We start from the raw sequence: 26,340 nt of genomic DNA on the forward strand, positions 1-26,340 counted from the left end.
GTTCTCTAGTAGCTTGTCCTCGCTGAAAAGTGGCGCTGAGCCTACGGCATAAAATACTTCTCACGTTGAGGGAACTGAAAATGAAAGAGGAAGGTTCAGGACAGGTGGGGGCACAGGGCCTGCTCCCGGGCCATGCCAACTAAGCGTCGTGTCAGAGGAATCCACCGACTCTTGGCTGGGGGTGTCTGATGTCACTTGCAACGAAGTTGAAGACCGAGTCAACCATTCAAGCACTGCTGGGTTGCTGGTCAAGACATGACCGCTAGATGACACCGGGAGATCAGGCCTCTCGCTGAGACTCCTGGTGCCACCCCCCCCCCCTTCTTCTGCTCCCTGCGACACTGAAACATTTTGCCCACTGCCCATTCCCTTAGAAGGGCCTGTCACCTGTCTGTCTGACATACTGTATAATAAAATAATTAAATTAAAATTAAAATAATACCCCCCAAAAAAGGCTGTAGTACAATGTTACTTCACTGCTGAATGGCAATTAAGACATATATATATATATATATATATATATATATATATATATATATTTTTCTGATTAATAAAACCCCCCCCCCCCCAAAAAAAAACAAAAAACACTGTTTGCCGCAGAAGGTCAATTAAGACGTATTATTTTTCCTATTTCTACATCCCAAAAAAAGAAATATAACAATCACAATTCACCGCAGAACGGCTAATGGGACGTGCGTATATTTCCTTTTTATACAAGACGTAAATGGCTTTAGTAGAATTCAGTGGTGGATCCAGAGCCTGGTCCAGGGGCACTTCGGGAGGGGCACTTCCAGATTATTTTCTGTCCGCCGCCACAAAACAATGGTGCTTCTAGAACAGACTACACAGTGTAGCGGTATACTGTATATTGTGGGGCACAGTGTAGGCTATATGTGTATAACAAACATATTTCACATGAAAACTTACAATTACTTGGCCCTTGGGGATCTCAGACGCCACTTCAACACTTTGGCCGGGGGCTCGGCGGAGCTGATGTGTTTTATCCTAATGAGAAAGATTTCATAATGAGGATTTGGAGAAGGGGCAGAGGGATAGCAGAGCAGGGAGAGGCTGGTGCTGCTACTAGGGGGTCATACCATGGGGGAGTAATAAAGCCCACCATAATGCCCCCCTAGTAGAAATAATTCTCCTTATAATGTGACAGTGCAAAAAATACCCCCTTGTAATGCCCCCAGGTGAGCTAATGTCCCCATAGTGCCCCCCTAATGTGCCAGTATAAAATACCCCTATATAGTGCCCCCAGTAAATGCCCCCATAGTGCTCCACTCCCCCCTTCCTCCTAGTGGCCCCATAATGTACCAGTATAAAATGCTCCAGTAGATGCCCTCAGTGTCCCCCATAATTTGTAAGTAAAAATACCCCTTCTTAGTGCCCCCCGTAGATGACCCCATAGTACTCCTCTCCCCCTTCCCCATAGTACCCACCATAATGTGTCCCAGTATAAAATTCTACTGTACAGAGGCCCCATATAAAATACCCCTTCTTTGTGGCCTCAGTAGATGCCCCTATAGTGCCCCCAATAATGTGCCAGTAACAAGAGCAACCCCCCCAATCATGTGCCAGTAATAACAGACTCCCATGTGCCAGTAATAACAGCCCCTCCATGTGCCAGTAATAACAGCCCCCCCCATGTGCCAGTAAAAGTATTGTATATATATATATTTAAAAAAAACCACTTATATTTACTTCCTTGGCAGCGATGCGATACAGGCCTCTTCCGGCCTGTGTCCCGCGCTGTACGGCTCAGGCAGCGTGATGATTTCATCACACCGCCTACGCCAGCCTCTGATAGGCTGCCGGCCTAGTGCCTGCAGCCTATCAGAGGAAGGGAAAGGGACACGCCTCTCCCTCCCCTGCTTCAGCACAGCCATCTGTATCACTGTCCTGAGGACGGCGATACAGATGACTATGGAGATGAGCGCTTCCACAATGGAAGCGCTCATCTCCCTGTGCCCCGCCTCCAGCCAGTTGCCCCCCCCCCCCCTGGATCCACCAGTGGTACAATTAGAGATGAGCGAATTTATGAAAAGTTTGGTTCGGCTGATTCGCCGAATTTTACAAAAAAAATTGCACGAAGCGCATTTTTTTGTAAATAGCGGATGCAATGACAGGGAGCTCCGATAGCGCCGCCCCTGACCTTGTACCCTTCAGATGCCGCGTTCATACATCATTGCGGCATCTGAGTGTAAAAACTGGGTGAAATTAACATTAAAAAAAAAAGTAAATCCAATTACCGCCTCCATTTGCTCGTGACGGGCCGCCGCCATCTTGCTTGAAAATCTGGAGCAAAATCTTGCATGGCGCGAGATTACGTCATCACGCTGGCCGTGTGGTGACGTCATACGTCACCACGTACGGGATTTCGGCCGAAATCTTGAATCAAGATGGCGGTCCGTCGCAAGCAAATGGAGGAGGTAAGTATGAATTTTCGTGTTTTTTAGACTATTTCAGGTTAAATCGGCTTTGAGGTGAATCAAATTTATCCTGAAATTCGGATCTAATTCCACTTCGTGGGATTTGATTCGCTCTTCTCTAAGTACAATGTTTCTTCACCGCTGAATGGCAATTAAGACATATAGATATATTTTTTCTGATTAATAAACCCCCCTCCCCCCAAAATAATAATAACAATTCACTGCTGAACGGCAATTAAGACGTATTCTTTTTCCTATTTCTACACCCAAAAAAAGAAATCACACCGCAATTCACCGCAGAACGGCTAATGGAACGTACATATATTTCCTTTTAATACACCACGTAAATGACTAGTACAATGTAACTTCACCACTAAACGGCAATTAAGACATTTTTTTTTTCTGATTAACCCCTTGGCTACCAGAGGTTTTTACATTTACATTTTTCTTCCCTATTTTCCTGCATCTGCGGGGCAAATACATTGGTAAACTGTGAACTGAGACGCAGGATTGGAGAACATCTGGGCGACATTAGAAATGAGAGACCCTAATCGCGAAGCACAACAAGATGTGTCATGACAATAATGCGATGGTACTGCACTTTCAGGGAATTGAGAAGGTCCGCCCCTCATTAGGGGCTAATTTTTTACATAACAATCTGTACTTTTGATCACATTTTACAAAAAATTTTGGGGTAAGAGAAGCAATGAAAAAATGGCAAATCGGACATTTTGACCCTTTTTTTCGTTACGCTATTTTTTACATTTTTTGTGATCATTTTGTGCCTCATATATGAGTTTATTAATTATATTTTTTAATTTTGGTTTATCAGGGATTTTATATTTGCTATTAACTGTGCTCATTTCTTATCCTGGCCTGCCATCTGGTGGACAAAATAAGTATTGCAACATGAACACTTTCAGCCTTATCAGCAAGGCTGAGAGTGTTCAGCGCAAGCAGCGATGCCTGAATTGGCCACTTGGGGCATCGGTAGGAAGCCCGAAACCGCAAGCTTCCAGGTTTTTGTGCATTTAGGTGCCGTGATCTCACTTGATCACGACATCTAAAGCATTTAATTACCGTGATCGACATTATTGCCGGTCACAGTAATTAGTTGCAGGTCTCTGCGGTGTGAAACAGCAGAGATCTGCCGGCCATGACGCCCACTGCACAAGCGAATGGGCGCCATGTTCGCACATCGCGAACGGGTTAATAAACTCCTCCCTTGCCCAAAAAATAACAATTACAATTCACCGCAGAACAGATAATAGGAAGTAGGTTTATTTCCCTTCAATACACCCCGTAAATGGCTGTAGTACAATGTAACTTCACTGCTGAACGGCAATTATGACATACTTTTTTTGGGGGGTCTATTAATAGGAAAAAATAGGGAAAAATGTAAAACAATGTAAAATCAACGCAGAACGGCTAATGGGACATAAGTATCTTTCCTATTAATACACCGCGTAAATGGCTGTAGTACAATGTAACTTCACCGCTGAACAGCAATTATGACATACCGTATTTTTCGCTTTATAAGATACACTTTTTTCCCCCAAAAGTGGGGGGCAAATGGCCGTGCGTCTTATTAAGCGAATACAGCAGTATTACATGGCCGGCACAACACAGGCTGTGCTGTACTGCATAGGCATAGCGGCCTGCGATGTACCAGTGACATGTAAACAGGGGCGCTATCTGGGCAATAGCGGGGCCCGGCGCAGTCACTGAACTTCATTAAGCCCAGTAAGAGCAGCCATCACATATAAAGTGTATGCAGCAGCCCTTAGCAGTGCTGCTTTGTTGAACTAGCAGTAATCACTTATCTGCAAGCCGTACTCGCCATGCACGCAGTGGGCAGGCCGGCAGCACACGTCACTCACTTAGTCACACTCCGGCCCCGCCCACTTCATTAATGAAGTGGGTGAGGCCCGAACGTGACTGAGTGAGTGACTTGTGTTTATAGACGGCTGCTATGACTAGGTCCCAATGTTATGGGGTCAGATCCCCCCATAACAGAGTAATCCACAGATCCCCAAAACACTGTCCTGTTCTCGTTTTATAGTGTAGATGATTCCTCCCTATCCTTTTACTACACCTTGACTAATCTTTCCCTGAACTTGTAAATCGTTTTTTTTTTAGCACAATGAAGTCTTTCCTCGCACTTTCCCTAGCGCCTGCTGACGTCTCTCCCTGCACTAAGTACACTGGAAAATGGCTGAATCCAAAATGGCTGAGGCTATTTATAGGACATCACAGGGGATGGCTGGCTGCTGATTGGCTGCATGCATGGCATTGTGGGTGATCCCTCTTTCCCAGAGTTCCTTGCTCCATGTCCTCAGACGTGCAGCAGCTATTTTGAAAGCTTTATGAAAAAAAGTGATTCGTTACCACAAAGCGTGAGGAAATTTGGATTAGGTGCAAATCGAATTTTCCCTGAAATTCGGATAGAATTCCACTTTGTCAACTTCGATTCGCTCATCTGTAGTTGCTACATGTGTACTTTGACTATAAGTGTTGTGTTTTTTCTGTATTATGTGTCAAGAAAATCACTTCTCTCCTCTGTGAATGTTCTCATGTCTAACAAGATGTGATCTCCGGTTAAAACATTTCCCACATTTGGTACAGGAAAATGGCTTCTCCCCTGTGTGAATTCTTTGATGTGTTTTAAGGTGGGATTCCTTGATAAAACATGTGCCGCATTCTGGACATGGAAAGGTGTCTCCTGTGTGAATTCTTTGATGAATAGTAAGATCTGGCTTTCGCTTAAAACCCTTTCCACATGCAGTACATGAAAATGGCTTCTCCACTACCCTGTGAGTTTTCTGATGTTTATCAAGCTGTCCTCTCGTTGCGAAACATTTTCCACATTCTGAACATAAAAATGGCTTCTCCCCTGTGTGAATTCTCTCATGTCTTTTCAGACATGTTTGTTGGGTGAAACATTTCCCACATTCTGAACAGAAAAATGGCTTCTCCCCTGTGTGAATTCTCAGATGCATTTTAAGGTGTGCTTTGTTGTGAAAACATTTCTCACATTCTGGACATGAAAATGTTTTTTCCATGTGAACTCTTTGATGTCCTGTAAGATCTGACTTCTGGTTAAAATCCTTTCCACATACAGTACATGAAAATGTCTTAACCCCGGTGTGAATGTTCTGATGTTCAAAAAGACTACTTTTTCTTGGGAAACATTTCCCACATTCTGAACAGGAAAACTTCTCTCCTGTGTGAGTTCTCTGAGGTTGAAGATGTGATTTTTTCTTAAAACATTCGCCAAATTCTGAACATAGCTTTGACTTCTTCCTTTTGTAAGAGATTTCACGTACAACACTCATTTGATGATCTTTAGACTTCTTACAAGTTTGTGATGAATCAGAAGATTTGAGATTTTTAAGAGGATCAGATGATAGATTTGTACTGTCAACAGCTGAAGGTACATCTAAGATAAAGGCATGCTCTTCACATGTATCTTGTGTGATACCACAACCATCTGCTTTAAAATAGGAAGATATCAGATGTCCCTCTGAGCTCCGAGTATAGACATCTGCAAATAAAAAAATGATTACAAGTGATTGGGATGGAGTAGTTGTAATTACACTGCACCGCGCTGCAACATCCATGGCTTGCAGATAAACATTAACGAGGATACAGCGCACACACAATCACCATGACCCCTTCAAACAGACGATGGGCAAGAGTGCTGGGAGTTTAACCCCTGCCGATCTGATATTGATCATCTATCCTGATCTGATATTTATCACCTATGGCACTTTACAGTACCATACATCTTATGTTCTATAGGTTCTCTGAGGGTGGAGGAGTCACCAATAAAAAATGATCTACAAGATACACTATATGGAGACAGGTATTACGACAAAACTCTTAATCATTGAATTCAGGTGTTCCATTCAGTCCCATTGCCACTGGTGTATTAAATCCAGCCCCCAGCCATGCAGTCTGCCTTTACAGACATGTAGGAAAGAATGGCTCGTTGTAAAGATCTCACAGAATTTCATAGTGGTCTTATAATAAGATGTCACCGCTGCCACAAGTCCCTTCCTGGAATGTCTTCCTTTCTAGATATTCCACTATCATCTGTGAGTGGTATTATTGCATAGTGGAAGAAACCAAGGCTACTCAGCCATGAACTGACCACGTAAAGTTACAGAGCGGGGTTGGCGAGTGCTGAGGAGCATAGTACATAAAAGTCACTTCAAACCTCCTCTGCCCTTAACACCAACTGTGCTGTTCCAGGAGCTTCCTGGCATAGCCTTACATCACCAAGCACAATGCCATTTCCACTGGACTCCGGAGCAGAGGAAATATCTACTGTGGAGTGACCAATCACACTTCTGGTGGTCTGATGGAGTCTGGATTTGGTTAATGCCAAGAGAACATTACCTTCCTGTCTGCATTGTGACAACTATAAAGTTTGGTGGAGGATAATGGTATGAGTTGGTTTTCAGGGGTTGGCCTAGGCTGCTTAGTTCCAATGAAAAGACATCTTAACCCTTTCAGGACCCTGACCAGGCCGTTTTTTTTTTTTTTTATTTGACATGCGTCACTTTATGCGGTAAAATCTTTGGAACGCTTTTACTTATCCAAACCATTCTGAGACTGTTTTCTCGTGACACATTGTACTTCATGATAGCGGTAAATTTCAGTCAATATATTTTATTTTTATTTATAAAAAAATACCAAATTTACAAAAAAATATTTAAATTCACAACTTTCCCAATTTCAATCTATCGGCTTTTAAACCAGATAGTAATACCTAATAAAATAGTTATTACTTTACATTTTGCATATGTCTACTTTATATTTGGATCATTTTGTGATCATTGTGCCATTTAATGTTTTGGGGACTTTAGAAGGCTTAGAATTTTTCTGAAAACTGTTAAAACCCACTTTTTTAAGGACTAGTTTAGTTATGAACTACATAGTAGAAACCACCCATAAATGACCCCCATTTTAGAAACTACACTACTCAAGGTATTCAAAACTGACAAACGTTGTTAACCCTTTAGGTGTTCCACAATAATTAAAGGAAAATTCATTTTTTGGCAGATTTCCCATTTTAATCCATTTTCCCCAGTAACAAAGCAAGGGTTAACAGCCAAACAAAACTCAACATTTATCACCCCGATTCTGTAGTTTACAGAAATACCAAATTTGTGGTCGTAAAACGCAAAAGTAAAGGAGCGCCATATGGATTTTGAAGAGCAGATTTCACTGGGATAATTTTAAGTTACCATGTCACATTTAAAGCCCCCCTGATGCACCCCTAAAGTAGAAACTCCAAAAAAGTTACCCCATTTTGGAAACTACGGGATAAGGTGGCAGTTTTATTGGTACTATTTTAGGGTACATAAAATAGCTGTTTTGGCACAGTTTTTTTTTGCTTTTTACAATGTTCATCTGACGGGTTAGATCACGTGCTATTTTTATAGAGCAGGTTGTGACAATACCAAATATGACAACTTTTTTGTTTGTTTGTTTCAGTTTTAAATAATAAAGTATTTTTGAAAAAAATAAATCACATTTTTGTGTCTCCATAGTCTGAAAGCCATATTTTATTGCGGGATGAGATGACTCTGATTGGTATTATTTTTGGGTGCATATGACTTTTTGATCACTTGGTATTACACTTTTTGTGATGTAAGGTAACAAAAAATGGCTTTTTGGCACAGTTTTTATTCTTATTTTACAAGGTGTTTATCTGAGGGGGTTAGATAATGTGATATTTTTATACAGCTGGTTGTTACGGACGCGGCGATACCTAATGTGTCTACTTTTTTATGTTTTCACTTTTAAGACAATAAAAGCATTTTTGAAACAAAAAATAGTTTTTTAAATTTTTGTTTGTTGGTTGTTTTAGCACAGTTTTTATTTTATATTTTTTTACAGTGTTTAGGTGAGGGGGTGGATCATGTGATATTTTTATAGAGCGAGTCGTGATGGACTCGGCAATACCCAATATGTCTGTTTTAATTTTTTATTTATTACAATTTTATGTGCTTTCTTTTGGGAAAGGGGCTTTTTTTTTTTTTTTACTTGAAACTTTTCTTTTTTTATTATGAAATATGCTTTTTTTTTTTTTTACTTCTTTTTTTTGTCCCACTCTGGGACTTCAACTTCTGGGGGTCTGATCCTCTCACACATCCTGTATTGTAATACATTGCATGTCATCTTTTATGCCTAAGGGGCTGGATCTCACAGGCTTCCATAGAAGGCAAGCCCCGATGCCTATGGAAGGCATCCGGCTTGCCTTCTCTGCCATCGGGTCCCTGCCACAGCAACTCGGGGACCCGATGGGGAAGTGAAGGGAACCTGTACCTTCCAAAAACCTCCTGCATTCTGCGTTCGGCTTTAACCGCGGCATACAAGGGGTTAATACGCCGGCATCTGTGTTTTCATCTATGCCTGCGTATGCAGCAGGGCCCTGGCTGTCAGTGACTGACGGGCAATGCAGCTAATCGGGCAGACACAGCTCCTGCACCTGCTCGATCAGCCTGCTGTACATGTACGGCACTGGTCCTTAAGTCACGTCCACCAGCGCCGTACAAAAAGTGTCCTGAGAAAACAGTCTCAGAATGGCTTGGATAAGAAAAAGCTTTCCAAAGGTATTACCACAAAAAGTGACACGTTCGATTTTCAAAAATCGGCCTCGGATTTAAGGTGAAAAGGGGCCTGGTACGGAAGTGGTTAAAGATTACTACTCACCTGGGTGGTTATCTGTAAGAATTCCTTCCTTACACTGGTCATCACCCCTCACATACATCTCTGTAGGAATGTCCTCCTTACACTGGTCATCACCCCTCACATGCATCTCTGTAGCATTAATATTGTTCAGATCTTTATCTTGATTCAACATCTGTGAATAAATATTGTAGTCTGAGATATCGCATTCTAAATGAGTCAACGTTCTAGATGAACAGAAAAGATCATTAATTATCATGACGATCAATAATGACGTTATTATTTATCTGAGTCAAATAGATGCAGGTCTCTAGAAAGCTGTACATATTAAATTACTGAGTAAAAAGTTTCATAGAAGGTAAGTCAGCTGGTGGTGGTTTTTTTACACCTAAACTAAGCATACAAAATGATAACTGAGACAGGCCTGTCGGCCCATCCCCGCCCACTTTTTTAGACCTGGCACAAGAAAAGCCAGAAGTAGGCCTAACATAGGCGTATTTCTGATCGTAAATGACCCCCTTAATTTCTATGCTCGGCTCTAATCCGGTTATCTTCTCCTTTCTAATTACACAAGTATGAAACTTACTGTATAATACTAAGTGATAACACAAGACAGAACACAAGGACTTCACAGCCTTCTACTGATCATAGGGAATATCTCCATCTACCTGATGATCCTGTGGAAGAAGAAGAAGACTGGGACATCTCTCTGGTGTTCTTCTCTTACTGGGTTTTCCTGAAGGAGACACATACAGTGACTGAATTAATCTTTCACATACAGATAATTAAAGGAAAGGACGTGGCTATTTATTACCTGGTGATGTGAGGGTCTGGTGGTCCTCAATCACGATGTCCTTGTACAGATCCTTGTGTCCTTCTACATACTCCCACTCCTCCATGGAGAAATAGACAGTGACATCCTGACACCTTATAGGAACCTGACAACACAATGATACTGTCATCACCCAGACCCCTCCAGTGCTGTTACTGTATAATGTCCCAGCATTCCCAGCAGTGTCACCTCTCCATTCAGCAGCTCCATCATCTTGTGGACGAGTTCTAGGATCTTCTGTTCATTGATTTCCTCATGTATCAGGGAGTGAGGTGGAGGCCCCGTGATTGGGCTCAAGGTTCTTCCACATCCTTCAGATAATGGAACCTGAGAGCGCTCACTAGAGGTCTTCTTTACCACTGTGTAATCCTGTTTATGAATATGCATTCATAAATATTATTACAGACATTTTGAGAGTCTCTCACCTCTCCAGTCATATCCATGTGTTATTACCATAGATAAGAATGATGTAATGTGACATCATCAGAATCTCTCACCTCTCCAGTAAGCCAGTAAAGTATCTCTAATGTCAGATTTAATATCTTCTCCGCCATCTTGTCTCTGTTCCTCTTCAACTCTGATTGGTCAATCAGGTAAATTCTCTTAAACAGGAGGTATAAACAGGATTTTATGAAGCCGGAACCTGAATAAAAAGAGGAAGAAACAATGTTAAAACCACATAAAATACCATGTAAAAACACACTTACCAGTAGTGATAAAGGAGGAGATATTACCGTGTAGATGTTGTATTCTCTCTTTTTGTATGGATTGGAACATGAGTTGAATAGTTTGATAGGTTTCTCTGTGCTCAAGGTTAAAGAATTGTCAAACGATGTCACGCTATAGCCAATGTTCGGCACCCACCCAGATCCTGTACTGTATGTTGTCTCGCTTCCCGTCTCCTCTCGCTGGTTTGGTCTCCCTAACGTTTGCTAGGGTATAGTCAACTGGAATCCAACAACTTGGTAACGGTTTCTGACTCAACTAAGTGCAGGGGCCTAAACCTAATGGGTAAAAGAGTAGGAAAACAAAAAGTGGTCAAAACCAAGACCGGATCAGAATCCTAAAACTAAGTGAAATACACAGCAGAGTGAAACCAGGAGATAATGTTAGAGACAAAGTCAGCAGGCAATGGTAAAATCACAAACTAGCAGAGTCCAATACCAAACAGTGTCCAATATCAAGCAAGATCAAATAATAAGCAAAGTCACATACCAGGAGGCCACATCAGAGGTCAGTGATCCAGAGTCACAAACAAACAGCTAGCTAGTGTGGCAGGAATACCAATCACAGGCAACTGTGGCCAGCAGCTGCCAGGAAGCATGTGACGCCATAGTGCGGGAGGGTAGATGGGTAAGTAAGTAAGAGCCTGGCACCCTCCTACATATAAGACAAGAGTCCACTTCTACAGGACAATATGCCAATCAGTTGTGCACCCTTGACAAGTTAGTCGGAGGAGATCTTCCTACTCCCTTTGATGAATTGGTCTCTCTAGCAACCAGGGTGGATTTGTAGTTCACAGAGAGGTCTAAGGCTGGTTTCACACTGTGCGCAGTGCTTTCCTTCCGGCCATTTCTCAGCATATTTGTCGGGTTGCGGTCGGATCTCCACCGGTCCCCATTATAATAGGGCCGAACAGAGCCATACAAGCTTCTGGCAATGCCTGAATGCAGAGATAAAGCCTGCCAGATCCCTAGTGCTAGTGTTAAACTAGCCTAAAGAGAAGGATCAAGATCATCAGCTACCATGGGGTCACACTAAAATAAAGTGGCCTAAATGGGAGGAAATGCTCAAAAACCTGCCACGGCTGAGGATGGGGAAAACCCTCAGCCGTGCGATGCCAGAAGATGTTCACACACACAGAAGGGAATTAACCCTTCCAACACCAGGGAAGGGAAGACAGCAACTTAAAGGGGAATACACACAAATAAACCCCGTGCACACCAGACAAGGAAAGTGCACACATACAAACCAAGTTGCCAAGTGCAACCGCATGCAGATTGCAGCAAGCTGCCTAGCAACAGCACAACATAACTTGTTGCCCGCGGCAACCACAAGTGAGGCAGCACACTAGCGGCCCTCACCTGTGGTTGAACACCTATATACAAACCGCAGGCAACAGCCTGCGGTTCAAGAGTCACGACCATGACCATGGCCGTGACAAAACCCCAAACACTGTAGCGTGTTTATAACCGGGGGAGCAATTCCTCCACATGTGATCTGTTGCTAGCGGCAATTCCCAGCAAAAAATGCATACAATAGAGGATGTTGGCAGCGGACAACATGCACCACAAAGGCATCCTACACAAGATGGAGTAGTGTGTGGATGAAAATATACAAATACATAAATCACTGCAAAAGGTGCACCACAATGATATGAAACTGACAACACTGGTCAATCCCTCAGGCGGATGTTAAAAACTGAGACATTAGCCAATGTATTCCTGTCAGAAACACGACTGGGCCCTTCTGCACCACCGTCAAGGTATCTCAATGTGGCATGGGTTCCTACCACTAGACTACCTATGGTGTGTGAACACGGTCTGAGAGGTGCTAAGATCTAACTCACAGCCAAGCTCCCACCTACCTCCATAGTGAGATCACTCATGCAGTGGGAGAAGGAATAGGGCTGCAAGCCCCACCTATAACAGGCCATGTGACACAGGTCACACTACCTCCAAGTCTCCACCCAGGTAGAGACCAGAAGAATCCATGCAACTCGGTTGTATCACTTTATTTTCCAATGAACGATCACTATCAGACATCTTCTGTTCCGTCTCTACTGTGGAAAAGATGGTCATCTCCGTATAGACTGTCCCAGACCTACAGCAAAGCAGGGAAACTCAAGGCCATAGCAGAGAATGGAGGGATCACCTTGGGTCTAACATTATCCACCGCTTATAATAGACTCTTGATTCTAGCTTCTCTTTCCTTCAGGCCTCTCCATTCTCCTGTCCAGGTACGCTGAATATTCCACTACTGTACCTTCAGACACCACTGAAACTCTCCTCTGTGAATTGCTCCACAATTCCACATGGTCTTATTCAAAACCCCTACTGAGGTTTTACTCCACGTGGATGTTGTTCATTTTGAAGACCTTTCATGTTTAGTTCTTCTTCATTCCAGCACTCCGATGCTCCTTGGATTGTCGTGGTTGAGAATGTATTCAGCACTTAGTGATTGGTCGAGCAAACAACTTATGGGAGGGGGTTCATCTTGTTTTCAACAGTGTATTAAAGGGGTATTCTAGTTATGAAAAGTTATTATTGGTGGGGGTCCTCCTGCTGGGACCCACACTGATCACGAGAACAGAGACCCCATACCCCTTGGAGCGGCTGAAATGAACAACGCGGCCGGTCGGCATGCATGCAGCCACTCCATTCATTTCTATGGGAGTTCTGGAGATAGCCGGATTAATTTTACATAACTGGAATACCTCCGTAAATCCTTTCCTCGACCCGCTAACTTGTCACTCAACTCTGTCTGTTACTGTGGTGGACCCTGCCCGACACCATCCTGCTCCTCCAAGCAGGCACAGGTACCACTTCACTCACCCCGTGTCTGTCGAAGTTCCAGCAGCGAACCCAGGTGCCCGTGTTCTTTGTGTCTATTGGGGATATTCTTCATTGAAGGTCACCTCATTATGCAGCATTGCAAGGGTTAAACCCTCCTTTGGTTCTGTGTGCAGCTGCTTGTAATGTGTTAATCAGCCTCTGCTATGTATGCTGTGCTGTCTGTTTAACTCTCTGCCAGTGTACCGACTTTTGCTTGATTCCAGGATTTTGACCCTCTGCCACCTGACCTTCACCCATGCCTGTTCAGTGTACTGACCCTGGGTTCCCTGACCTCAGACTTGTTTCCTGGATTTACATGAGCTCTGTCTGCCCTGACATCAGCTTCTTACTGACTACAAGTTGTTCCTGATCCCTTGGTGCCCTGTATCGATATCTATCCCCTGTATGTTAGCTTTTAACCACACCGGGACTACTCCGGGAGATCACACCCTGGTGTTTCCCCTGCAGTGAAGTCCAGATCCCTGTATGGGGGTTAAAAGGTGAATACCAAGGGACTGCCAGGATAATCCCCTTAGGTTTACCCCACAGTCAAACAGGTTGGTTAATACAGTGAAGTAGAATGATCAAAACTGGTGTAAAGGAAGACGGGTTTAGTTGCCCATAGCAACCAATCAGATTCCACCTTTTATTTTCCAAAGGAACTCTAGACAAATGAAAGGTGGAATCTGATTGGTTGCTATGGGCAACTAGCTCTTTTTTCCTTTACACCAGTTTTGATAAATCTCCGCTTGTGGTCCCACACCCACGGATCATTACACAGTCTCACACATTATATCCCATGAAAGTATTACTATGCAATGTATAGGGAGTGGTACTCATATAATGCCATCAGTACGATTCAGCAGAGCCGCAGTCGGACTTAGGGTGGCCACTCGGTTCACCCCCAAAAGCCAGACATTCTGGCCATGCCCCCCACTACCGACAAAAAACACCTGGAAGCCTGCAGCTCCTCCTACTGAAAAAGAGATTATCCTTGCGTCCGTCCAGGCCCTGCACCAGACGGAGGAAAGGAGTCAGAAAACCGGACTGTCTGGCTTAAAACCGGAAGTCGGGCCACCCTACTCGGACTGGAACTCTCAGCAGTATAAATAGTGTTGAGCGAACTTGTGTTTTAAGTTCGGTGTCTAAAGTTCGGGTTATCGAAGAATCGCGTTATGGATTCTAAATTCCGTTATGGTCCGTGGTAGCGGAATCCGTAACGCGATTCTTTGATAACCCGAACTTTAGACGCCGAACTTAAAACACAAGTTCGCTCAACACTAAATATAAATCATTATAATGCCATGAGTTTGTTCCTCAGGAGCAGCGCTCAGCCCAGGACATGCTGCTCCCACACACGGAGCGTGTTTCCAGGACTGAACGTGTTTGTGTTAAAACCGGCCTTACACACGGGTCCCAACCACGTACACACTGAACCCTGGTGATTCAGAAACCTGGTCAGGGTTCCCATCATAGACAGGTGATGATTTATTCAGCAGGAGTAGGACTGGGGTACAAGGAATCCACCTGAAAAGTGTCCAGCAAGACCAGAAGCTGAGGACGGTGAGAAGGGGCCGAAAGTGGACAAAGTGCCTGAGATGTCTTAAAGGGGCTCTATAGGCTGAGGGTCAGATAGATCCTAGTGACCACACACTTACCTCCACCTGTAGAGCAGCTCTGTGGTTACAGGACCTGTCATGATGTCATAGTCATGTGACATGTGTAGGAGGAGTTAGGAATCACATGACCAAGTGCTGCTGTTCTGGTAGACATTGGAGGGAGATAAGTGGTAAATACTAGTGAGCTAAAGGACCTGTGATGATGTCATGGTCATGTGATCAGTGACATATATGGGCAGAGTCAGGCTCCAGGCTGTGCAGTCGATCCCTGCATTTCTCCTGTATATGAGGAGGTGATAGATTTCTGCTTTTCTAACTATAGCGTTAGCAGCCATGAGACCTGTTATTGGCCCATTCAGATGTAAGAACCTACTACATCGTTACATAGTTGTTACGGTTGGGAAAAAGACAAAAGTCCATCAAGTCCAACCTGTAATCCTGCTATATTGATCCACGGAACAAATCCCTGGATCAATGTCCATCTTCCTTTTAACCACCTCCGGACCGCCTAACGCACGGATGCGTCCGGAAGGTGGTTGATTCATTCCTCCTGGACGCAACCGTGCGTCATCTCGCGATAGCCGAGATTTCCTGTGAACGCGCGCACTCACAGGAACGGAAGGTAAGCGAGTGGATCTCCAGCCTGCCAGCGGCGATCGTTCACTGGCAGGCTGGAGATGCGATTATTTTAACCCCTAACAGGTATATTAGACGCTGTTTTGATAACAGCGTCTAATATACCTGCTACCTGGTCCTCTGGTGGTCCCTTTTGTTTGGATCGACCACCAGAGGACACAGGTAGCTCTGTAAAGTAGCACCACTACACTACACTACACCCCCCCCCCCGGTCACTTATTAACCCCTTATGAACCCCTGATCACCCCATATAGACTCCCTGATCACCCCCTATCATTGATCACCCCCCTGTAAGGCTCCATTCAGAGGTCCGTATGATTTTTACGGCTCCACGGATACATGGATCGGATCCGCAAAACGCATACGGACGTCTGAATGGAGCCTTACAGGGGGGTGATCAATGACAGAGGGGTGATCACCCATATAGACTCCCTGATCACCCCCGTCATTGATCACCCCCCTGTAAGGCTCCATTCAGACGTCCGTATGATTTTTACGGATCCACGGATACATGGATCGGATCCGCAAAACACATACGGACGTCTGAATGGAGCCTTACAGGGGGGTGATCAATGACAGGGGGGTGATCACCCATATAGACTCCCTGATCACCCCCGTCATTGATCACCCCCCTGTAAGGCTCCATTCAGACGTCCGTATGATTTTTACGGATCAACGGATACATGGATCGGATCCGCAAAACGCATTCGGACGTCTGAATGGAGCCTTACAGGGGGGTGATCACCCATATAGACACCCTGATCACCCCCCTGTCATTGATCACCCCCCTGTAAGGCTCCATTCAGACGTTCGTATGATTTTTACGGATCCACGGATACATGAATCGGATCCGCAAAACACATACGGACGTCTGAATGGAGCCTTACAGGGGGGTGATCAATGACAGGGGGTGATCAGGGAGTGTATATGGGTGATCACCCCCCTGTCATTGATCACCCCCCTGTAAGGCTCCATTCAGACGTCCGTATGATTTTTACGGATCCACGGATACATGGATCGGATCCGCAAAACGCATTCGGACGTCTGAATGGAGCCTTACAGGGGGGTGATCAATGACAGGGGGGTGATCACCTCATATACACTCCCTGATCACCCCCTGTCATTGATCACCCCCCTGTAAGGCTCCATTCAGACGTCCGTATGTGTTTTGCGGATCCAATCCATGTATCCATGGATCCGTAAAAATCATACGGACGTCTGAATGGAGCCTTACAGGGGGGTGATCAATGACAGGGGGGGTGATCAATGACAGGGGGTGATCAGGGAGTGTATATGGGTGATCACCCCCCTGTCATTGATCACCCCCCCGTAAGGCTCCATTCAGACATTTTTTTGGCCCAAGTTAGCGGAAATGGTTTTTTTTTTTTTTTTTACAAAGTCTCATATTCCACTAACTTGTGTCAAAAAATAAAATCTCACATGAACTCACCATACCCCTCACGGAATCCAAATGCGTAACATTTTTTAGACATTTATATTCCAGACTTCTTCTCACGCTTTAGGGCCCCTAAAATGCCAGGGCAGTATAAATACCCCACATGTGACCCCATTTCGGAAAGAAGACACCCCAAGGTATTCCGTGAGGGGCATATTGAGTCCATGAAAGATTAAAATTTTTGTCCCAAGTTAGCGGAAAGGGAGACTTTGTGAGAAAAAACAAAAAAAAATCAATTTCCGCTAACTTGTGCCCAAAAAAAAAATTTCTATGAACTCGCCATGCTCCTCATTGAATACCTTGGGGTGTCTTCTTTCCAAAATGGGGTCACATGTGGGGTATTTATACTGCCCTGGTTTTTTAGGGGCCCTAAAGCGTGAGAAGAAGTCTGGGATCCAAATGTCTAAAAATGCCCTCCTAAAAGGAATTTGGGCCGCTTTGCGCATCTAGGCTTCAAAAAAGTGTCACACATGTGGTATCGCCGTACTCAGGAGAAGTAGGGCTATGTGTTTTGGGGTGTCATTTTACATATACCCATGCTGGGTGAGATAAATATCTTGGTCAAATGCCAACTTTGTATAAAAAAATGGGAAAAGTTGTCTTTTGCCAAGATATTTCTCTCACCCAGCATGGGTATATGTAAAATGACACCCCAAAACACATTCCCCAACTTCTCCTGAGTACGGCGATACCAGATGTGTGACACTTTTTTGCAGCCTAGGTGGGCAAAGGGGCACACATTCCAAAGAGCACCTTTCGGATTTCACAGGTCATTTTTTACACATTTTGATTTCAAACTACTTACCACACATTAGGGCCCCTAGAATGCCAGGGCAGTATAACTACCCCACAAGTGACCCCATTTTGGAAAGAAGACACCCCAAGGTATTCCGTGAGGGGCATGGCGAGTTCCTAGAATTTTTTTTTTTTTGTTACAAGTTAGCGGAAAATTGTGAATTATTTTTTTTTTTTCTTTTTCTTACAAAGTCTCATATTCCACTAACTTGTGACAAAAAATAAAAAATTCTAGGAACTCGCCATGCCCCTCACGGAACACCCTGGGGTGTCTTCTTTCCAAAATGGGGTCACTTGTGGGGTAGTTATACTGCCCTGGCATTCTAGGGGCCCTAATGTGTGAGAAGTAGTTTGCAATCAAAATCTGTAAAAAATGACTGGTGAAATCCGAAAGGTGCTCTTTGGAATGTGTGCCCCTTTGCCCACCTAGGCTGCAAAAAAGTGTCACACATCTGGTATCGCTGTACTCAGGAGAAGTTGGGGAATGTGTTTTGGGGTGTTATTTTACAAATACCCATGCTGGGTGAGAGAAATATCTTGGTATAAGACAACATTTCCCATTTTTTTTATACAAAGTTGGCATTTGACCAAGATATTTCTCTCACCCAGCATGGGTATATGTAAAATGACACCCCAAAACACATTGCCCAACTTCTCCTGAGTACGGCGATACCAGACACTTTTTTGCAGCCAAGGTGGGCAAAGGGGCACACATTCCAAAGAGCACCTTTCGGATTTCACCAGTCATTTTTTACAGATTTTGATTGCAAACGACTTCTCACGCATATGGGCCCCTAAAATGCCATGGCAGTATAACTACCCCACAAGTGACCCCATTTTGGAAAGAAGACACCTCAGGGTATTCCGTGAGGGGCATGGCGAGTTCCTAGAATTTTTTATTTTTTGTCACAAGTTAGTGGAATATGAGACTTTGTAAGAAAAAAATAAAATAAAAAATAAATCATCATTTTCCGCTAACTTGTGACAAAAAATAAAAAGTTCTATGAACTCACTATGCCCATCAGTGAATACCTTAGGGTGTCTACTTTCCGAAATTGGGTCATTTGTGCGGTGTTTGTACTGTCTGGGCATTGTAGAACCTCAGGAAACATGACAGGTGCTCAGAAAGTCAGAGCTGTTTCAAAAAGTGGAAATTCACATTTTTGTACCATAGTTTGTAAACGCTATAACTTTTACCCAAACCATTTTTTTTTTTACCCAAACATTTTTTTTTTTATCAAAGACATGTAGAACAATAAATTTAGTGAAAAATGTATATATGGATGTCTTTTTTTTGCTAAATTTTACAACTGAAAGTGAAAAATGTCATTTTTTTGCAAAAAAATCGTAAAATTTCGATTAATAACAAAAAAAGTAAAAATGTCAGCAGCAATGAAATACCACCAAATGAAAGCTCTATTAGTGAGAAGAAAAGGAGGTAAAATTCATTTGGGTGGTAAGTTGCATGACCGAGCAATAAACGGTAAAAGTAGTGTAGTGCCGAAGTGTAAAAAGTGGCCTGGTCATTAAGGGGGTTTCAGCTAGCGGGGTTGAAGTGGTTAAAAAGGGGTTGGGCGAAAGAGAAAGGGTGTGTAGAACAAGATTTCTATACATTGCCATAAGCCTCAATGTTATTTTGAATTACAAAGTCATCTAAACCTTTTCTGAAGCCATCTCCTGTATCTGCTGTGACCAGCTCCTGCGGCTATTCCAGAGATTCACAGCCCTTACTATAAGGAATGCTTGTCGCCTCTCATGACTTTTTTGTCTCCAGGCGTAGGGAGCGCCCCTTTGTTTTTTGAGGGGGTTTAACACAGAATAGCTTCCCTTGATATTTTTTTGTATATTTCGTTTATATACAGTACAAACCAAAAGTTTGGACACGCTTTCTCATTCAAAGAGTTTTCTTTATTTTCATGACTATAGGCATCAAAACTATGAATTAACACATGTGGAATTATATACATAACAAAAAAGTGTGAAACAACTGAAAATATGTCATATTCTAGGTTCTTCAAAGTAGCCACCTTTTGCTTTGATTACTGCTTTGCACACTCTTGGCATTCTCTTGATGAGCTTCAAGAGGTAGTCACCTGAAATGGTCTTCACTTCACAGGTGTGCCCTGTCAGGTTTAAATTCGGACTCTACCATTTGAATGTCTCAACAGAAATCGAGACTCATCAGACCAGGCAACATTTTTCCAGTCTTCAACAGTCCAATTTTGGTGGAGCTCGTGCAAATTGTAGCCTCTTTTTCCTATTTGTAGTGGAGATGAGTGGTACCCGGTGGGGTCTTCTGCGGTTGTAGCCCATCTTTCTTTCCCATTCTGACATTCAGTTTGGAGTTCAGGAGATTGTCTTGACCAGGACCACAACCCTACATGCATTGAAGCAACTGCCATGTGATTGGTTGACTAGATAATCGCATTAATGAGAAATAGAACAGGTGTTCCTAATAATTCTTTAGGTGAGTGTATATATATATATATATGGTTTCACTATACATGTGGTCCCATTATATATATCTATATAATAATTTATATACCTTTATATTATCATCAAGTGCTTCATGTTATTAATCCCTATACATATATATATATATATATATATATATATATATATTTCTATATGTATGTATCTCTAAGTAGCCCCCTCTAGATTGCTCTGATAATGGCGATATATATATATACATCTATTACATCATCACTGGATCGTGCTACCGTAGGCATTGCACTTCATTCAGACGCACATAAGCGTCCTTGCTGCCATGGAGATCAGCCATGTGATCGCAAGGCCGGCGATCACATGATCGGGCTGCCTCCAGAAGGAATGCAGGGGAACAAAGCGCATGCGCCAGCGCTCTGCGAACCCACTAGCCGGCCCACCCCATCATGTGATCGCAGTGAGGCGGTCACGTGATTCCTGTCGCCCGGCTGGATTATACTCTCATTATTTTTATACATTTGCCCACATCGGTTTTATAGTTATATGAATTAACTACATCTAGTATATAATAATGTGCATTTTGATGATTTGAAATGTTGTTTTTCACTATATGCCATTATACCTGGGGCTAGCCCCTCCCACCTGTGGGCAGCCATCAGGTAATCAGTTTTTTGGCTTTTTTTTATCGCTATAAACCTGTGATTAATACTAGTTATTGTGATTACTTATTAACCTGATGAAGGGGACATTTTGAGCCCCGAAACGCGTTGTTCTATGTACATATGTCTGTTTTGTAAATAAAGAAGATTCACCTACAGAGACCGGCTTGAACCAGTGATTTTGCGCCTGACCAGAATTTCCTTCACTATAGGCACCCTTTGGGGGATTGGGCATCCGATCCCAAAGATGCGTCTTCTGCGGCTGCATTTACTGGATCCTAAAGGTCTATATATATCTACAAGTCTACAATAGAGTTGTGTCTATCATTAGCACAACCTTAAAAGGGGAGCACCTTTATCCTTCAATCAATTCATTTTTTATTGAACGTATTACCCTATTGTGCGCCCCCCACCCTCTTTTTTTGTTTCTTTATTCCCCTCGTGACCGAGTGGAATTTAGATTCGCCCGTGGTTGCTAAGACTAATCTCGGATGAGACTTGGCCATATACCCAGTCTGAGCACCCTCAGCTCTGCTGGATGAAGAAGCAGAAACTACAGGCAAATTACAGAGTTTCAGGAAGAAAGCCTCCCCTGAGAGTCCATCTGAGAGATAAGTCCAGAGTCCTAGGAGAAGCCTATTCCTCCTCAGTTAGTCTGTCCCCATACAGCAGAAGGTACCAGATAAGTGCAGAAGCTAACCCTGCCATGGTTACAGAGCTACTAAGCAGACGGTTATCCTGCAAGCTCCACATTTAAAGCAGAAGTACTCATTCCTGCCAATCATTGCCAAAACCTGCTGGGACCAAGAGACCAAAGCTGTATATCGCTTGGATGCAAGTTATTTCAAGTAAAGCAATGTTTGAACTTCATCTAAAGGCCTGGACATCATTTATTCTGCAAAGTTCCTCTATTACTCCTACTATCACTACACTCAAATTTATTGCAAGTGAGCCAGGATCCAGGAGTCCGGCCGTACCCAGGTAGGAGACACCGTGGCACAACTCCCACAAAACTATAGAGACATTATAGGCCATTACACCGCTCTGGCATTCCTAACCTGGGACGTGCGTTATAACACCTTGGAAGGGCCCCGGGACAGTACCCTGCGCACACTGCAAATTCAGAATATTATTCACCCATACCTGGCCACTGGAGTCTCGCATACATAAAATTCATAGAAAAATGTATATATAAAAAGTCTCTTAAAAAACAGTTTCCTTGTCTTTTAGTTCATCTCTTTGGTGTGCAATTGTTAAAATCAATTAATATTTAGCAATTGTATCTTTCTTCAGTGTCAACTCTATTGCTTTCACACTAGCGTTTAAGTTTTCCGGTATTGGGATCCCTCATAGGGGCTCAATATCGGAAAAAAATGCTTCAGTTTTGTTCCTATTCATTGTCAATGGGGACAAAACTGAACAGAACGGAATGCTCCAAAATGCATTCCTTTCCGTTTAGTTGCGTTCCCAGACCAGCGAGCAGACCGCAACGTGTATTTTGCTTTCCGTCCTGGGAAACTGATTAATTATTGCTGCATGCAGGACTCTTTTTTTCCACCTAAAAAAACTATCTCAGACAGAAGAGAACGCCAAACGCGCATAACTGATGCGGGGTGTGGTTGTGGGGGCGTGGCTTAACAAGGGGTGTTAAGTCATAATGTGGCTCCCAGTAATATTACCGCCTCCATTAGTGCCACCCAGAATTAATAATGCCCCCATTAGTGCCACCCAGAATTAATAATGCCCCCATTAGCACCCCCCACAATTAATAGTGCCCCCAGTGATAGTAATGCCTCCATTAGCGCTCCTCAGAATTAATAATGCCCCCATTAGTTCCTCCAGTAATAGTGTAGTGTCCCACTAGGTAGGGGTGGACACTACACAAGGGTTAATTGGGTCACGTGTTACTCCTACTCCTAAGGGACAGTGACATTATGTTTATCTATGCATTTTAATGTATTTAGTATGTGCTATTACATGTGTTGGTTCCCCTGTGATATGCTCAGCAGGCCTAGTTGGGTGTAGTTAGACATCCTAGACACTAGAGGGAGATAGGGAGCCCCTAGTATAAATGTCCAGGCCCAGACAGGGAGAGGTTAGGTCATAGTCAGGGGTCTGTGGAGACAGAAGTGAGAAGGCACCAGCCCAGGATATGCTGAGGGCCTCCTCCTGACATGCAGCTGGATAGTCCAGGCTTCTAGTTGCCACCAGCGGGCTAGTGAAGAATTACAGATAACACTCTAGTTACAACACTGATCCGGGGTTTTCTTCTTTATTTTTCTGCTCTTCTGACGGATCAGGAAAATAACGGTCTTTTAGTGAATTTCACTGTTTTTCATTATTTCATTTTTTTCCCGCACACAATACACACGCGCGTCGGGTTAACAAGCTATTGCTCTACTGCTGCATTGTCCCTTATCCCTGACGGGTCTGGGTACTATTGTTTGTTGGATTTGGGCACTTTTAGAAACGTAGGCCTCATGCACACGGCCGTTGTTTGGGTCCACGGCCGTTTGTTTTGCGGCCCCATTGAAGTAAATGGGTCCGCATCCGAGCCACCAAAACGGCGGCTCGGATGCGGACCCATTCACTTCAATGGGGCCGCAAAAGATGCGGAAAGCACTTCGTGTGCTGTCCGCATCCGTTGCTCCGTTCCGAGGCCCAGCAAAAAAAATAAAGCATGTCCTATTCTTGTCCGTTTTGCGGACAAGAATAGGCATGTCTAAAATTGGCCGCCCGTTCAGTTCCGCAAATTGCGGAAGGCACTCGGGCGGTTTCCGTTTTTTGTGGATCCGCGGTTTGCAGACCGCAAACAACTGAACGGTCGTGTGCATGATGCCTTAGGAGGAGATTTATCAAACTGGTGTAAAGTAGAACTGGCTTAGTTGCCCATAGCAACCAACCAGATTCCACCTTTCATTTTCCAAAGGAGCTGTGAAAAATGAAAGGTGGAATCTGATTGGTTGCTATGGGTAACTAAGCCAGTTCTACTTTACACCAGTTTGATAAATCTCCACCGTATTTTATATGTCCTTATATCCATTTTACTAACGCTTTCGGGTTAGTTTGTGGATGCACTTTACTGTTTTTTGGCATATTTATTCTGTATGCATTTTTAGAAAATGTTTTTTTTTCCTTTTAAGTTCGAGCTCTTTTATCATATATCCCATTATATGTATGTGAACCTATAGTTACATTCCTTAGGAGTATGGAATTTTATTTGAACCTCGCGCACTTGGTTGATGGTTCTTTGATATAATAGGCCGCAGTATTACCAACTGTTTTTTGTTGGTTTTAAAGTTTTTTTTATGGGTTGTGATGGTCATTTTGTATGCTATTTATTATATGTTCTAATAAAGAATCTTTTTTGATATAGACCATTTGTTCTTTATCCTTTATACTGTTGTCATACTTGCTGATAATTAGAGATGAGCGAATGTAAAAAAATTCATTTTGGAAAAATTACAATGGTTTGTTCTGAACAAGCTGTCCAAAAATTATCCATTAACCCCTTTAACCACTGTGATGTACCGGTACGTCACAGTGGTTGAGGGAATGTATGGAGCAGGCTGCTGCAGTGAGCCCGCTACATACGCGGCGGGTGGCGGTTGTTTGATACAGCAGGCACCCAGCTGCACAGACAGGGAATGGTGATCTTGCCGAACCTTATCATTTGACCCATCATATGCCGTGATCAACACCGATCGTGGCAACTTTGAGGCAGATGGATGCAGCTCCCTTTTGCTTTCTGATCGGAGCCCCGGAAGTGAAATCGCCGGGGCTCTGATCGGTTACCATGGCAGCCTAGATGCTTCTGAAGCTTACCAGGCTGCCATGGTAAGCTCCCTGCTGAGCTGTGCACAAGACACAGCTCAGCAGAGACAGTGTCAGGATCCTATTTACCTTAAAGGAAATCTGTCAGCTAATCTGAGCCTTTTAGACAGCTCAGATCAGATTATAGACTCCTTTGCCCACATTACAATGGTACCTTTATTTGTGCTGTCCCTCGCCGAAATCGTCCCCCAAAAACTTATGCTAATGAGGTTCAGCAAGTGCCCAGGGGATGTGCCAAGAAAACCACACCTATTTCACCCCTCTGGCCCGCCATCCTTTCCTATTATTACCTCCTCCTCTCCCTCAGAAATCTTGATCCTACGCCGCTCCACTTGTCCTGCACCTGCGCACTGCTGTGCCCATTATGGGCAGAGGAACAGGGAGTTGGACTGCGCATGCGCCGGTCCATAGCTCGCAATCCAGCGGGCGGAAGTAACCAGCCGCTGCAGAGACTGCAGTAAAGCCAAAGAAGGGGGGGTCGGCGCAGCACCGCCTTTCCTCTAGCAGGCGCAAAATTTGTGAGGGAGAGGGGGCGGGTAATAATAGGAAAGGAGGGCGGGCCAGAGGGGTGAAATAGGTGTGGTTTTCTGGGCACATTGTGGAGGGGCCTGGGCGCTTGCTGCAGTAACGCCGTCCCTTGGCACTTGCCGAACCTTATTAGCATACTTTTAAAAGTCTTTTTTGGAAGATCTCGGCGAGGGACAGCACAAATAAAGGTACCGTTGTAATGAGGGCACAGGAGTCTATAACCTGATCTGGGCGGTCTAAAAGGCTCAGATTAGGTGACAGACTCCCTTTAATAGATTTCTATTAGGGCTCATGCATACGACCGTATGTATTTTGTAAAACACAGAACCACAAAAAAAACAGATGACATCCATGTGACGTCTATGTTGCATCCGTTTTTTTGCAGATCTATTATAACAATGCCTGTCCTTGTCCGCAAAATGGACAAGAATAGCACATGTTCTATTTTTTTTGCAGAACGGACATACGGACACGAAATGTACACAAAGTAATTACCGTTTTTTATGCGGCCCCATTGAAATGAATGGTTCCGGATAAGGGCCATGCAAGAAACAGAACTGACGCAGACAAAAAATATGTTTCTGTGCATGAGCCCTTAGGGTAAATAGGACAAGGGATCAAAAGATCCCAGCTTCTAGCCCCCTAAGGGGTTTAAAAGTTATTATTGTAAAAGTAAAAAATAAATAAAAGTTAAAAAAAATTAAGATATTAAAAGTTTAAATCATCTCCTTTCCCAAATTTAAAAATATATCAAAATATATTAATAAAATAATAAACAAAAAAACTATGCATGTTTTATATCACTATATTCATAATGAGCCGCAGAATAAGAATGTCATGTCATTTTT

The 26,340-nt window shown here is 43.5% G+C and overlaps 1 protein-coding gene across 1 annotated transcript in view; it reads right to left on the reverse strand.

The window, feature by feature from the left end:
* Positions 1–4,671: 4,671 nt before the first annotated feature.
* LOC122930651 (zinc finger protein 208-like) overlaps positions 4,672–26,340 on the reverse strand; it is a 77,038-nt gene continuing 55,369 nt past the window's right edge. The window contains exons 8-13 of the mRNA XM_044284165.1: positions 10,464–10,898; positions 10,156–10,335; positions 9,949–10,072; positions 9,803–9,870; positions 9,159–9,309; positions 4,672–5,979 (exon numbers count right to left, since the gene is read on the reverse strand). Of these exons, the coding sequence (XP_044140100.1) occupies positions 4,982–5,979; positions 9,159–9,309; positions 9,803–9,870; positions 9,949–10,072; positions 10,156–10,335; positions 10,464–10,898 (1,956 nt within the window). The 3' untranslated portion in view covers positions 4,672–4,981. The remainder of the gene's footprint in view (positions 5,980–9,158; positions 9,310–9,802; positions 9,871–9,948; positions 10,073–10,155; positions 10,336–10,463; positions 10,899–26,340) is intronic.

The sequence above is a fragment of the Bufo gargarizans genome, chromosome 1 (assembly GCF_014858855.1).
Source record: "Bufo gargarizans isolate SCDJY-AF-19 chromosome 1, ASM1485885v1, whole genome shotgun sequence".
In the NCBI taxonomy this organism is placed as follows: Eukaryota; Metazoa; Chordata; class Amphibia; order Anura; family Bufonidae; genus Bufo; species Bufo gargarizans.